The sequence below is a fragment of the Gamsiella multidivaricata genome, assembly GCF_025024155.1.
Source record: "Gamsiella multidivaricata strain RSA 2152 chromosome Unknown BC939scaffold_84, whole genome shotgun sequence".
Taxonomy (NCBI): Eukaryota; Fungi; Mortierellomycota; class Mortierellomycetes; order Mortierellales; family Mortierellaceae; genus Gamsiella; species Gamsiella multidivaricata.
This window is the reverse complement of record NW_026251792.1, coordinates 80,047-92,245: the sequence shown is the minus strand read 5'-3', so window position 1 is coordinate 92,245 and position 12,199 is coordinate 80,047. Positions and strand designations below refer to the sequence as shown.

General features: G+C 51.0%; 5 protein-coding genes across 5 annotated transcripts; 4 read left to right on the top strand and 1 right to left on the bottom strand.

Moving 5' to 3' along the window:
* Positions 1 to 490: 490 nt before the first annotated feature.
* BC939DRAFT_496344 (uncharacterized protein) lies at positions 491 to 4,424 on the top strand (the record flags this gene model as incomplete). Its single annotated transcript, XM_051559679.1, has 3 exons — positions 491 to 728; positions 880 to 1,011; positions 1,745 to 4,424. Coding segments are annotated over exons 2-3 (2,802 nt in total), but the record flags the coding sequence as incomplete, so codon positions are not given.
* Positions 4,425 to 5,302: 878 nt separating this feature from the next.
* On the top strand, positions 5,303 to 5,893 carry BC939DRAFT_507031 (uncharacterized protein; the record flags this gene model as incomplete). Its single annotated transcript, XM_051560853.1, has 1 exon — positions 5,303 to 5,893. One exon carries the CDS (start codon positions 5,303 to 5,305, stop codon positions 5,891 to 5,893), a length of 591 nt encoding a protein of 196 aa, XP_051407915.1.
* A 1,050-nt stretch (positions 5,894 to 6,943) lies between these two features.
* BC939DRAFT_402126 (uncharacterized protein) lies at positions 6,944 to 8,058 on the top strand (the record flags this gene model as incomplete). The annotated part of the gene is made up of 2 exons (XM_051552654.1): positions 6,944 to 7,683; positions 7,779 to 8,058. 2 exons carry the CDS (start codon positions 6,944 to 6,946, stop codon positions 8,056 to 8,058), a joined length of 1,020 nt encoding a protein of 339 aa, XP_051407914.1.
* Positions 8,059 to 8,715: 657 nt separating this feature from the next.
* Positions 8,716 to 9,522, bottom strand: BC939DRAFT_402133 (uncharacterized protein; the record flags this gene model as incomplete). Its single annotated transcript, XM_051552657.1, has 3 exons — positions 8,716 to 8,829; positions 8,875 to 8,985; positions 9,037 to 9,522. Coding segments are annotated over 3 exons (711 nt in total), but the record flags the coding sequence as incomplete, so codon positions are not given.
* A 181-nt stretch (positions 9,523 to 9,703) lies between these two features.
* Positions 9,704 to 11,187, top strand: BC939DRAFT_312985 (NAD binding domain of 6-phosphogluconate dehydrogenase-domain-containing protein). The gene has a single exon (XM_051551470.1). It carries the CDS (start codon positions 9,885 to 9,887, stop codon positions 10,911 to 10,913), a length of 1,029 nt encoding a protein of 342 aa, XP_051407912.1. The 5' UTR covers positions 9,704 to 9,884; the 3' UTR covers positions 10,914 to 11,187.
* The last annotated feature ends 1,012 nt before the right edge of the window (positions 11,188 to 12,199 follow it).

Sequence of the window (12,199 nt, the reverse complement as noted above, 5' to 3'; positions counted from 1 at the left end):
TTGGTCGCTTTGCATTTACTCTAGACCAGGCATTCTTTATCTTTTTTTCTTTGAAAAGCACAGTTCGTTGCTGGATAATAAAATGTACAATTATGATAATATCAGCAAGTTGCAAGATGGACAAGTGATATAGACTGTATTAATGAATGGTATGGATGTGCCTGAGCAGTAAATTGGGCTATTTGACAGAGCAGCGAGTTTGCTCCGCATGGCCAAAACGAGCAACAGAATGAGATACACCTCGACGTATGGCGGTGCGCATGTGAAGCGCCGTTCAGGCCGTTCATTCGCATGGATGGTACAGGTCCGCGTTTTGAAACGGTCTTCTCACGAACATCTTCGAGCTGTAAGCTCGCAGGGAGAGGGAAGACCATGCAGAGGTGTATATAGACCGCTGGCTGCACGCGTTCCTGAACCTGAGAGCCATTGTCCCTGTTACAAACTCGATACAAATACCATACGCCTACTAGCGGAACTTGAGCCTACCTTTGCCCACTCTCTCTCTCACACACACACACACACACTCTCTCTCTCTCTCTCTTCCTCACACTGAATCCAATCTCTTTCCCTTCTCATCTGCCGAATGAACTGATCCCCTCTTACATGAACTATCCCTGGCAACTTCTCATCTCTTGACACCCCTTTGTGCTGACCAACTTTCACACCGCCATTCTTTTTCGCCACTCCGTCTACTGTGCTCGTCTCACCTTTGACTCTCAAGTCTTCAAGTTGAGTCGAGGTGCACCACTCAGTATTGGACAATTAACAAAGCGACGGATCCATTTGCCTCTCAGGCTGACCTTCTCCATATCCAATCTCTCCTCCCCTTCTTAAAAACAACACATTGTTACCGGTCCACTGTCCTGTCTTCTTCCACAGTGCTCTGATCATGGACAAAAAGGAGGGAGCAGCCGACTTGACAGAACATTCTTCGCCCTCAGCACTGGCCCCACCTCATGCTGCGCCTGCTCGAAGAAGGTCCAAGTTAGCATGCGATACATGCCATTATCGGTGAGTGCACATCTTGTTCTTCCATGGCTAGAAGCTCCGCAATTGACTCTGAGATAGGTGAAAAGGCAGAGAGCGCACTTGGGATTGGGGAGGAAGTCCATGGATGAATTTTTCAACACGACTCTCTCAGGGAATGCTGTGGCGAAGGTCGGATAATGAATCGGCCGAGGCCCTGCAAAGGCCCAGTGTTCAGCAATTGCTCAGCAAGTAGCAACATGACGTCCCCTTACACCCCTCTGCGCCTTCCTACTGACTTCCTGCGTTTATATGAAGAATTGTTATCCAAGCTATCGCTGCAACATGAGCCGCTGTCAGTTGACTTTGTGTGGACAAAGTTGTTGATGCTCCGCCCAATTGACAGGATCTGGGATTGAGCTGCGTAGCCGAACTTGCCGAAGTGTTTGCGGTTGTCGAGTGTATCAAACTCAAAAAAAAAAAAACGCTGCGTCGGGTTTCAACGCTGGGTGTTTGAGATTTTAGTAACTTTTGTGGTGAAATTACTGAAGAGAATGGAAAAGGTGTCCTGAGAAATGTTTGTGCCCGGGAAACGAGGCGGCCGTGTTGCTTTGGCATATTCAGGAGTGATTGGCAATGGAACGCTACTATCATGCATCCTCGCGTCTCCTAAACCACAAATTCTCTGTACTCTGCCGGTATCGGTGCAGCAATGCGTTCTTCAGACGACTAACGCCGTCATCCTTACTTTGAACCAACGCTCTGTTGCGACTCGTAGGAAAATCAAATGCGATGTTGAAAAGGGTCACCCTTGTAGGAATTGTGAAAGGAGCGCGGTGCAATGTACACTGGTTGGACCAAGCATGCGTCCCCCTCGCAACATATCAGGGTCTACATCAGCAGCAGCGGCGGCAGCAGTCGCTGTTGCCGTGGCCACCGCAGCAGCAGCAAGCGCGCATTCAGGAACCGGATCAGTGTTTAACGGGCCGGGGACTGAAGGTGGTCCTACTGGCGAGTACGGGACGATCTGGCCGACGCAGGTGGAGATGCAAAGTATGGATGGTCAAGGAAAAGAGGCTGGAAGCGTCAGAGTGCCTGGTTTACTCGTCAGAAGGGCCAGTGCATCCGGTCAACTCATGCGAGCAGACGAAGTCGAATCGAGCAGTGTGGACGCTGCTGGGGGTTCAGAGCCTAAAGGAAAGAGAAGCCTTATGAGCTCCTCCTCTTCTCCAACATCACTTCGAGCGCTGTTCAATGCTGGTGCCGCTGTCGCCCGCTCCGCTTCATCGGCCTCATCACCGCCGGAATCCCATACGGGAACAATCAACATCACCAGTTCGATTGAGGGCACGTTGAACAGCCAAGGCGTCGCTGTACAGGATACACGCGCAGAGATGGCAGGAGACGCTCCCATTGTTGCTTCTTTCGACTATTTTGATCAACCGGTTACGTACTCAGAGTCTTCCAGCAGCTCGTCCACACCCTCTGGTGCCTTGATGAGCAACGGCATCGCGAACTTCAATTACCCTGTGGATGCCATGTCTAGCACAGTTGCGCACCTGATCTCGCCGCTTTCCTCTCCTCTATGCCATGCTCAGCCGTCGTCACTACCGCCCACACCGCTCCACCTCATAGCAGAAAGGCTACCAGAGAGCATCATCGCCGGCACATCAATCAATGGGCCAGGAAGATATGCTCCAGGCAATCCGCAGTTCCAGTCGTCAGTGTCTCATTCTCGACATAATGCTCCGCGACGGGCGTCTAGCTCTTCCTATTTGCCCTCGCATCCTTCCACGGACAGTGATGTCAAAGTACAGCAGCAAGACAGACGTACCTCAGCCCCGTGGACCACCCATAACTACTCACAATCTCTACTATATGAGAATCGGCATTTAGCGCAGACGCAGACTGGATCTAGTGGCGCCACAAGTCAGCAATATGGAGCAATACATTCCCATGTGAAGCACGCGACTGCAGAGGACATCCACCCTTATCCGACACAATCTGCACTCATGCGTTCTAACAGCACACCGGCTGCGCTGCGGTCGCCTCTTAAATCGCTTAACAGGAATCGCCACAGTGCTTTGCCTTCACGGCGGTCTCACATCGGTCCAACAAGGCATTCATTAAACCTGTACGCGTCGACTGACAAAGTCATACAAGATCTTTCGCTTCCGCAGCAGCTCTATCGACACTCAGCCTTGCCTCAGCGAAACAACAGCAATATGAGCCATTTACAATTTCATCTTCACCTTCAGCAAATCCAGCAATCCCAGCATCATGGGCAACGCAGCCAGTCTTTACCGCGGCACCAATCGGAGCAACCTCATAGTTCGTCGTTGCAGCAGCAGAGTGGGCACGGCGTACCGCAATGGCAGCAAGGATATAGTATTCGGCAGCATCCCCAGGAGAGCGATTTGCATTTTGGAGTGGGTGTCAGCAATTCAAGGGCAGACCTTATTTTGAGCTCGGAACCTACGTCAATGGCTCAGGGCACGCAACAGGAATCCGATGCTTTTTCATCTATTCGACCTACGGATGTTCTGTCTCCCATCGGCATCCCTTGTTCCACGCAAGCAAACACAGACAATCTTCGGTCCTTTACCACCCATATGAATGCTTCGTTCGATCCAAACCCGATGGAAAATGCGACCTCGAGTCCCAGTGTAGGCAACATATCTCAGCACGATTTGCTGTCACGGCAGCAGATCCATCAGCAACCGTCCTCGGACGAGCAGCACCCTAAACTTCAGTTTGCTGCTGGATATGTATGGAAGCAGGAGGATGAACCTGATCGCGTTGTTGGCCACACCCGACACCAAAGCGCCTCTCAAGTCTACTCTCAACACCCACCGCAGTTCCAGTCATCGGTCCAGGAAAGGACTAACTGGACGCGATCACTACAAGACCTCACACACTACACCACGACCCTGGTTGATCGGCAGCAGCGATTGGCGGATCAAACGCAACTTTTACGACAAGAGTCGTCTATGGCTCAGGCTCCGGTACTCGATCAGTCAGCACCTCAAGACAACTTTGGTGCTTCATTAGCATTGGACCTGGATGATAACCTGCGACTTCTAGATGACATGGACATCGTGCCAGAGTACAACGAGTACAACGAGATCTCTCGGTCGCCACTCGCCTCTGCCCACAACGGAAAGGATGTCATGCTTCAAAACGTAGCTGGGATACCAAGCCATCTGGAGCAAACGCTGGTTGGATCAGCACCGGCAGCCGTTTTGAACCATCCAACGCAGCGCTCGATTTTCAGCGCTGTAGCTGGACTAGGACCAACCTCTCAAGATCAGCTGCATCTGAATACACAGAGCATCAACAACGCTCTAGGACAGTGTACAGAGGTCCTGCATTTCCATGGAGACCCTTACATCGACACGCTGTCGTTTCTGGACCTGTCCGGCACTTTCATGGCCTCGACAACGGCCTCTATGAATCCGGTATCTTCTTCGTTACCGAACACGAGCTATCTGGATCTTCAAAGCGATCGATTATACTACAACTTCCTACAAAACCACCAGCAGCAACAACAGCAGCAGCAGCAACAGCAGCAGCAGCAGCAACAACAGCAGCAGCAGCAACAGCAACAGCAGCCTCTCTCTTCCAATCTCCATAACTCAATCATACAGCTTCCCCATGGACATCAGCAGCCTCCGCCTCCAGGGCCGCAGCCGCAGCCACAGCCACAACAGCATATCATCCATCACCAGCATCATCATCATCACCACCATCACATTCATTAGTGGCTTCACGTTCCCTTCGTCGTTTCTAGCTTCTATATTTTGCAGTTTTTTAAACTTCCGACTGCAGAGACTTCATACGATAGTTCTCGCCACGATACCTTATTTTTGTCCGCCATGTAAAAATGTATGATAAAAGTTTTGAAAGCCTTGACTTACTCCATAAACCAAGGGGCGCGATTTCTACGCGACTCTTCAACATCCAGATGCAACCGTATAGCGTGCCTTGTAATAGAGTGTCTATCGATACCGTGTTACTACCGCCACGCTGTGCATTCCACATGAGCACGAGACGCATGGTCCGCAAAGGCCTTTAAGTCCTAGATGTCTTCTATGCACGGCGCCACGTTGTACATTCTCCTTTGCTTAGAAAGTCGAAAAAAAATTTAAGACTAGAATATGCTCTTTATCAACATCGGAATCAATAAAGAAGAGCTTTGCCTCCTCAATCCCCTGCGCAATACTTATAGATTATGTCTATTTGCCTTTTGCTTCTTCTCCAATCCCCTGCATAGATCCTCGTTCCTCCCTTCCCCCACTCGTCCCGTGCAGGCACAACTTTATTGACCATAGGCTATATGGATGGATATTTCCCCTTCACGACCTTCTGGGTCATTTTCACGGTCATCACAGCTGTGTTCGGCTTCCTAGTCATCGGTGTCTGCTTCTGGTTCGGTCTCCGTAGCCGCCGTAGGGCAAGCGAGCACTCCAAAGTCATTGGAGTACACATCACGCCAGGCGAGGTCATCTCTCCACTCACAACCGGTCCACATCTCCAATATCGGCCCGATACGGTTCTGCCGACCTACACCACGACGACTATCGCTGGTGCATCCTTGTTCCCTGGCGAAGAGTTGGTGCTTGTCCCTCGAAGTGCACTGCAGCATCACAGCAACATCCAGGTGATACCACTACCATTACCAGCTCAACAACGCCAGTATCCTTATCCACAGCCAAACCCGTCCGTGCTTAAAAATCCATTGACGAACACACGGCAGACGACGAGTATGGAGGCTATCCGCGAGTCGTCAGGCGCCTATCTTGCTCGGCCTGATTTGTCGCCTCAGCAGCAACAGCAGCAGCAGCATTCAAGAGAGGCAGCACTGAGAGAAGGAGGAGGAGACGCCACAGAATTGAGCGAGGCCGCGGCTACAAACAAATCTTCATAATAAAGCACTATGTTTTTTTTTGTTTGTAAGGTTGGAAATGACATGTGCGGCTACAGCTCCGCCGGTTCGACACCGGATACGCTCACAAACCAAGCAAACCAAGCAAAGCAAGGTGCTGGCATTCCCTCCTGCTTCTCATCGCGACATCCTACGAATCCTTCCTTCTACCTTCAACAGTATAACCCTTCTCGATTCATTCAGGTCATTTGAGTTACTTCCTTTGACACCGTTTTTCGCATGACGTCGAGTGGCGGCAACTCAGACGGCTCGGACTCTGGTTCGAATTCGGCTGCGAGTGCCGGCTGGACTACAGGCCTGAAGAACTGGCGGTCGATTCTCCCTGGATATGGCTCCAAATCAGATGAGGACAATACCGTACCTGATCCCGACCCGGGCAGTCATCAGGTTACGGACTATCAGGAGGGGGAACGCAGAGATATCCATGGGAACCGTATCCAGCTCGGAAATCCCCAAACGATACCGGCAGGAACACTACCGCAGTCTGAGGGCGCAGCGAACATCAAAGACTCTCCTCATTTCGCTATCAAGGATCAATCCATTCCTTCACCGCCCTCAATTGCTCCAGCAAATATTCCAACACGCCATTCAGTCGAGCCCACTGAGTCCAAAGTCGAGGAGGTTATTTCCAAGGCAGTTGCGAAGCGCAGGAAAAACGTTGTCCTACCCGATTACTATGAGCAATTCCCCGATGTCCTACCCAGTCTCTTGCTCACCGTACCGGTCGGCTCAGGCGACGTGGCCATGATTTCTCAAGCAACAGGAACAGCAATGGCATCGATGAACGCCACTTTGTCGGGAAGGGTCTCTTCGATGATGAGGGGTGCTGTCAACGCGGTCAGGTCCTTACTCTTTCTCCCAAAACTGGCGGGCCCCGCAGAAGCTCAACCTGGCACTCGAGACACACTTCAACGAGGAACGCAGGGTATCAGGAAGGTTGTCATTGTTGGCGTCCACGGATGGTATCCGCGAAAGGCGATTCGGACGGTGATAGGCGAGCCAACAGGGACGAGCAAGAAGTTTTGTGATGAGATGCAGCTTGCACTCCAGGATTATCTGCGTGCCCACGGCAAACATCTTGAGCCCAAGGACGTTACAATAATCCCGCTGGAAGGAGAGGGAAAAGTTTTGGATCGGGTTGAGCTCTTACATCAGAGTTTGATTGGGAACCAAGCATGGAAAGACGCTCTTCACGAGGCGGATTTGGTCCTAGTTGCAACACACTCTCAGGGAACGCCAACCAGCGTCTTGTTAGTGGCACGCTGGATTCAGGAGGGTCTTTTGCGGGTCAAGGAGGATGATCCCAGAATGCAGAGGATCGGCATTTTGGCCATGGCTGGGGTCTCTCATGGACCTTTCCCGTTTCTGAAGGGAAATCTGATCGTGCGATGGTTTGAGGCTGAGGCGGCGGGAGAGCTGTTCGAGTTCATGGACTCGGAAACTCGTATTGCCAGAAAATATCAAGAGGGCCTGCGGATAGTGCTCTCGTCCGGTGTCCGGTTGACTTGTGTGGCATCGTTGGAGGACCAGGTTGTGCCATTGTACTCTGCAGTCATGACATCGATTCATCACCCATCCATCGTACGAGCAGTATATATTGATGCAGCCAGTTATCAGAACGATTTCCTGATAAACCTCATTGCCTTCTCGCTGCGGCTTCGGAATGCCGGCGTTGATGACCACGGTATCTTGGTGCACTTGAGCGAGGTTATAGCCGGCAGTCTCTATGGCGAGGGACACTCGACTATCTATGAAGAGCGGGAGGTGTACCTGTAATTTTCTTCTGGTGTATTAACTATCGACAGCTATACGAAATGTTTGCGGAGCGAATTCTAAAGTTCATCCCTTTCATTTCCGTCTATCCTAGACTATCTATTCGATCATTGCTCGAGCCACCTGCAGGTCTGACCTCGGATATGGCCAGGAGCGAGCCCATCCTGCATCCTTTCAGGGCCAAACAGCGCCTCAATCCATTTTATCTTCCATGGGGGATGCGCGGGATTGCAGACGAGATTATGGCTCGTGGAGATCAGGTTTTGATCAAGGAGCTAGAGCGACTGAAGAAGCTGTACATCCAATGGAATCCAGTTACCAAGGGCATGAAGGAGATCAAGTACCGCTTAGAACCAGTACGCTCCAAACTATGAGACCGTAATAAAGAACAAAAGTAGACATGACGATCCGTGACATAGTTATATCTGGCATTTTATTCATGTAGGCCTGGTCGCTCTGAATAGTTGAGCGTGTACGGCGTCCTTGTTGATTTTGTGCAAGTCCCATTCACGAGGTGCTGATCTGGGCGGTGCTGTTTTGGAAGGAGAAGACCCCGGCGACCGCGAACGGGATCTTCTTTGGTGCCTCTTATCAATGGAACCATCTTCACCATCGGTCTCACTACTTCCTCTACTCGAGTCCCAATCTCTGTTTCTTCGAGATGATGCCTTGTACCGTTCGTGACTCTCTTCCCTGCTGACTGTACTGCTACTGTGGGAATCTTTGTGTCTCTTTAACCTATCCTGACTTGGGCTCCTGCTGCGTATCCCGCTGCTACTTCTGCTGCGTTTGGTCTTGCCCCTGCTGGACTTGCCTTTGTTCCGACTATCCTCAGATGAATCGTCATTATGGTGTCTCCTCCGTCCTGATCTCGAGCGTCGATGTTCACCGCGGTACCGCTCTCTGTCTTCTGTCCCTTCGTCTTCTGAGTTCGAGTCGTGATGCCGACTTTTTCGCCTTTTCGATGACCCAGATGACCTCTCAGACTTGCTCTTTTTGTGCTTCCGCCGCCTCTCATGATCCCTGCTGTCCTTGCTCTTTCGATCCTTCTTTTCCTTCTTCTTATGCTTCTCCTTCTTCACTGCTTCATCTCCAGAGCGGGTGTCCAGCAATGGGTCGTATCCCTCCTCAAAGTACTTGTCCATCTTCGACCCCAATCTTGATCCCGAGGCTAAGGAGGACGAATTTACATGGCTGCTATCATATTTCCGGGACCCCCGTCCACGCACTTTGATTTTGTCCCCAGTATCCGATGCTGGTGACCGTGACCGCAACCTCGTTCTCGGCGATTCTGATCTCGACTGTGTTGAGGACATGAGCTCGATTTCATCTCTTCCTTGCCTTCCTTGTACCGGCCGGCCATCTCGTTTGCCTTCTCTATCCTGGCTTAGCTCTCGTCTGCGTCCTGCCGCCCGTCTATCCAGATCTGCTATCAGCTCCTTGGCCATCTCTGTCGCTCTCCTGTCCTCTGCGCGAATCAACGCCTGGTTGTGATCGTCCGTGCTCTTGATGATTGAAGAAAGAAATCGTTTGTTGGTTTTGAGGCCATTGCTCTCGGTGCGGTCGATTATGACACCCGATCCCAATTGTGCTTTGTCTTCGCTATCAGCATTGGTCAGGCCTGAGGGGGTATATGCAGCAAGGCCGACGGACTGGTATCTGTTGTGGGCCTTGTTGGCGGACTTCATGATCATATCAGCCACATACTTGTCCAGGTCCTCATCGGGCACTTCTTCATGGCTTCCACCGATGGCCGCACGCACCAGGTTCGAAACGATGGACGAAAGAGTGTTGGAAGGCTGCTGGTCCTGGGACGTTTTTTTCTTTTCTGTGCTCATAGGATGGGGAGGGGATGAGTAGCGGGATTAGGCTCGACTTCATCAGCCCAAATTGAATATTCGTCAGCTGATCTCGAGCTTGCCCGCTGGAGGAAACCCTAGTTGGCTGTGCTTTTTGCTGTCGCCGCCTGAAATCATTCCTATTCTTTCCTTGGCCGCCATGCGGAGTTCGCACTTCAAGAAAAAAAGAAAAAAGAAAGAAAAAAACTCTATCGTGAACATAAAAAGAGCGACACCATAAGAATCCCTTTGCTCCCACTTTCGAATTCCTGCACTCTCTCTCAACTTCCTATCCCACACTACATCTCAACGCATTCCTACCATCCAAACATAAAAAAAAGAAGAAAAAGCATCATATCGCAATGAATCTCTTTCACATCAAACAGCAGGACAGGATCGGCTGGATCGGTCTCGGCGAGATGGGCTACAATATGGCAAACAATCTGCAGCGTTATCTTGCCTCGCGTTCCCTAACCATGACGGTGTGGAACCGCACCCCAGAAAAGTCCAAAAAGATGCACCACCACGGAGCCCGCATCGCTAAATCGATTGAGGACCTCGTTGCCCAAAGCAATATCATCTTCACATCTCTTGCCAACGACACCGCTGTCGAGGAGATATACGAAATCCTGTTCGATCTCGCGGGCCAAGTCGACCATTCCATCATCTTTGTCGAGACCTCGACTATTTATCCTGCCCTGGCCACCAAACTCAAGGAGCGCCTCGCGGTGACTCCACAGCACACCTACTTGCAGTGCCCTGTCTTTGGCCGCCCTTCTGCAGCCAAGGCAGCCAAGCTGATCTGGGTCACAAGCGGAGACGAAAAGGCGATCAAGAAGCTGTGTCTGTACTTTACGACCATGTCCAAGAGTATCATCCATCTCAAGACTACGGACGTTGCCCGCGCGTGCTCCTTCAAGTTGATTGGCAACTTTTTCGTGGTTGGGACTATGGAGCTCCTGGCTGAGGGACTAACCCTAGCTGAGAAGGCCGATGTCGACCAAGGATCCATTCTCAAGTTCATCGAGGCCTTCTTTCCAGTCCCCTCCTGGATCGAGTGCAGCAAACAAATGACCCAAGGGACCTTGATGAGCAAGGACACTGGATTTTCGGTCGACATGGGGCTGGAGAATGTGGGACACATGCGACAGCTGGCGCAAGACACTGGGGCTTCTTTGCCGACTGCCGATTTGGCATACAACCATCTGCTGGCATTGAAAGAGCGAGGCAAGGGTGATCAGGACTGGAGCAGCATGATCAATTCCTTGCGAACCTCACCGGCATCATCGAGACGGCAATCTGAAGATTCGACACTGCAGAGAGACGGAGCCGAGGAAATCGATGTAAAAACTTGCGAGGACTGCCGCCCACCTGCTTATGACGCAAATTAAGGATGACGATGATGCGATAGCTCGATAAGTGAAGAGGCACCTTTTAGATACCCCCGCGCAGCGTTCTTTTATACCAACATTCCCCGCATTTCCTTGTCTTTTCAAAGACAATTACATACGCGCATTCTTAATAAAACCGAGCTCCGCTGCTGCATGAAACCATTTCAGCATTGGAGAGCATCTTTTTATCTTTTCCTTTTTCCTTTTGCTCTTACTTTTGCTCTTCATTCTCCTCTCCATTTTTTTTACGGGCAAGTTCCACCATCGACGCCACCAAAAAAGAAATAAAAGATGCTGCGCCTTGACCAAGCATATCGGTTACTGTATACGAACTTTATTTCGCATTCGTACACAACAATGATTGGCAAGCCTTCCTTTTAGCAGGGCCTGGAACCGGCATTGGACTAAAGTTGGTCGGTTCTACTTCTGTGAGGATGTAAAGGCCCTGGGTGAGACCAGACAAGTACCAAACCTACCTGGCATCTTATCCCGCAATAGGCTACGAACCGCTCGCCCAACAGGTGCCCTGAGACCCCACTCACACCGGTCTAATTGACGTACCAAGTTTGGCAAATATACGGCACAGGAGGAAGCGAAACGTAGTGGAGGAAAGGACAGGGGTCGATATCTTTACGCTGGTGGTGTTTCAATTTGGACAGGGGAATCTGAACGAACGAGAGACTGCAGCTGCGAATTGCAGCTGCTGGCACGTTGGGCCCCGGATTCGGAGCAGCCCAGTGATTCATTCATACGAGTGACCCCGACCTCGCCCTGTGAGTCTTCTGGATCTGCGACCAGTCAGGACTGGCTACTGCTGCGTTTAGGGCCGTCGACCGTAAACGGCATTTTATAGTCTTCACGAACTATAGTACAGGGCTACGTCAGGACAAAGTTGCAGGCGAGAAAATTACATGGGTTTCAAGGGCTCATTGGTTGATGCCACGGCCCCCATGCACTAGGCCCAAGCCCTATATGGTGGTGCGGAGTGTGGGCGGTACCTGAAAAGGATGCACAGGGCAGCATGCCATGAACCATCGGAGTTGCTGCAGCGTATTATGCAACTAAGAAGCGTATAAAAGAGGCCGGTGCCCTGGTGCTCTTTTCAAATCCCCATCCTTCCCTTGCCTCGACAAGCAAACGCGCCTTTCCTTAGCCTCCGGCCCTACCACCCCACGCTACTTTTCGCAAGTCATCATCATCGTCACCGTTACCTACAAACTTCAACCTATTCTCTTACCTTTCTAGTCTACCACACGTATAACGCTCAAAATGGCTATCTTCTACAA